This window comes from Myotis brandtii, unplaced genomic scaffold (genome assembly GCF_000412655.1).
Source record: "Myotis brandtii unplaced genomic scaffold, ASM41265v1 scaffold250, whole genome shotgun sequence".
Lineage (NCBI taxonomy): Eukaryota > Metazoa > Chordata > Mammalia > Chiroptera > Vespertilionidae > Myotis > Myotis brandtii.
Window position 1 is genome coordinate 171423 of NW_005359478.1, and position 2604 is coordinate 174026.

General features: G+C 39.8%; 1 protein-coding gene across 1 annotated transcript in view; it reads left to right on the forward strand.

Moving 5' to 3' along the window:
- CTSK (cathepsin K) overlaps window positions 1–2176 on the forward strand; it is a 9096-nt gene extending 6920 nt beyond the window's left edge. Inside the window, exons 6-8 of the mRNA XM_014540676.1 lie at window positions 366–531; window positions 791–896; window positions 1626–2176. Of these exons, the coding sequence (XP_014396162.1) occupies window positions 366–531; window positions 791–896; window positions 1626–1725 (372 nt within the window). The 3' untranslated portion in view covers window positions 1726–2176. The remainder of the gene's footprint in view (window positions 1–365; window positions 532–790; window positions 897–1625) is intronic.
- The last annotated feature ends 428 nt before the right edge of the window (window positions 2177–2604 follow it).

Genomic DNA, 2604 nt, shown 5'->3' on the forward strand with positions numbered 1-2604 from the left:
CCCCCCCCCCCAAGCTCACACATATTACAGGGCCAGAAGATGATACGTGCTTTTCTTATTTCAGAAATTTTTACACTGAGGTAATAAAAAAATCTTTCTTTATCTGTTTTTTAGGTTTTACAGTGTTTGCTTTCATATTTATATTTTAAAACTACCTGAAGCTGATTTTTGTATATGGTGCAAGGTGTTCACTTTTTCACAGAGCTCTAAAATGGCGGAGAGAACAGACCTCTCTAAAGACCAGTCACTGCCCCTGTTAATTCATTAACATCATTTAAACATTGGTAGAGTTTCTCACTCACCAATTCATTGCCTGTTGCTTTGTCCTAGTCCTTTTTCAACCATTTTCTTTTATTCCCCCGCAGGATGAAAGTTGTATGTACAATCCAACAGGCAAGGCAGCTAAGTGCAGAGGGTACAAAGAGATCCCTGAGGGGAACGAGAAAGCCCTGAAGAAGGCAGTGGCCCGAGTGGGACCCATCTCAGTGGCCATTGATGCAAGCCTGAGCTCCTTTCAGTTTTATAGCAAAGGTAAGAAGCTGCTCCTATGGAACACAGTCAGCTTATGATGTGGGCTTGGCAGCTTCTCAAAGGGCACTCAGCATTTTTCGTACTTCGTTTCCATATTCACACTGAGTCTGCCAGAGAGAAACTACCAGCTGCCTTGGTATAGAGCATCTCTGATGTAAGCCCTTCTGACTGGGATGGATTCTACAAAGGTCACCGAGAGTGGGAGACCCCACAGGGTGCCCCTGGGATTACAGAAAGCTTTACTTTGATTGTTTCCTAGGTGTGTATTACGATGAAAACTGCAATAGCGATAATCTGAACCATGCGGTTTTGGCAGTGGGATATGGGATCCAGAAGGGAAAAAAGCACTGGATAATTAAAAACAGGTAATGATGGGAACACTACATTTGTCAGTCAATCACTCTCCCTTTCTCCTCCCCTCCCTCCAGTCTTCCATTCTCTCCACTTATTTCCTTAGCAACCTCATCCATTCTCATAGCTTCATTCATTTCTCCTATGGTTTTTATTCCCAAACTCAAATCACCAACTTCAGCCTCTCTTCCTTCTTTCTTATGCTCTAGACTCATGTTTTCAAGATTACTCTTCCTAAAGCAGAAATCAGATTACATTACTCTCCCAATCAGAAACCTTCAGTGTCTCCTCCACTGTGATGGACCACAGAGTCCAAGTCTTTAGCCTGGAAGTAAAAATAACTCAACTTGGTCTCGAACTACCTTACCAGACATACTTCTCCCCTGTCAAGCACCCTACTTTTCAGTCATAAGATTGTAACACATGTCCCATGCTTTCCTGCCTCTGTTACTCATTTAACACTCCTCCACTGGCATCCCATTTCCACAGGCCCCAACTCTATCCAGCCTTTGGGCTCAGCTCAAATGCTACCTCTTACATTAAGTCTTTTTGTTCCTCTTGATCAGAAGCAATCTCTCCTACCTTTGAGACCTATAGTATTAGGCCTTCCATTTCTTGACTTTAAACTTTTTAAAGGTAAAAACTGTCTTATTTATTTTGTATGCCATTAGTTCCTAGCACAATACTTAATGTTTTAATGTATAAGTGAGGGTACTAAGTATTTTTCTTGATTGGTCCTACAGCTGGGGAGAAAACTGGGGAAACAAAGGCTATATCCTCATGGCTCGGAATAAGAACAATGCCTGTGGCATTGCCAACCTGGCCAGCTTCCCCAAGATGTGACTTCAGCCAGCCAACCCTATCCTGCTCGTCCATTCCTTCCATGATGGTGCAATGAAGTGATGTACTTTGGAAGGGAGTGGTATGCCTTTCTTGAAGCAGATGCAGTAATACAGAGATTGTCCATTCAGTCTCCTCATTTGTTTGTGCGTCAGGCAACACTCCTATTACTTTCCTTCTCTCCACCCAAAGCCTTTATTTTTCACTGTGACCACAGTAGGAATTTCCCCCCAATTATTATGCACTCCAGTTCATAAATCTATTTATCAGCTTTTGGTACAAGTTAACATGATACAAGAAATGTGTTTTCTTTTTCCTTCTTTGCATTTTTTAAGTAAACCTAGTATTTATCTTGTCTATAACTTAATAAATAGCTATTTGGTAGCAACTCATTTTGTGTTGGATACTGTCCTAGGTGCTGGAGACAAAAAGGTGAATAAAACATATTCTTATACTTGATGTGCTCATAGTTTGTTTGGAGAGATCATAATATAAATAATTCATCTTAATTCATTTATTTGTTCATTCCTTCAGCCAACTTCTATTAAGTGCTCTGTACTAAGAACTGTACTAAATTTCAGGAATTAAATGGATATAATGAGATTTCAATATTTAATTCCATTTTAGGGGAACCAGATTTAGGGGCACATAATACTTGGGCCTTGAAAAATATCTTAGGGCCCTCTGAAGTTCTAGAACTGAAACTTATGCTGTCACCAAGAGAGGAAATTGAAACTTTAAAAAAATATATTTTTACTTATTTTTATTTTTTTTCTTTATTGTTGAAAGTATTACAATTGTCCCCTTTGTTAGTTTATGTTTTTTTTCCATTGACCCCCTCCACCCTCCATCCAGGCCTTCATCACTCTATTGGAAATTTTT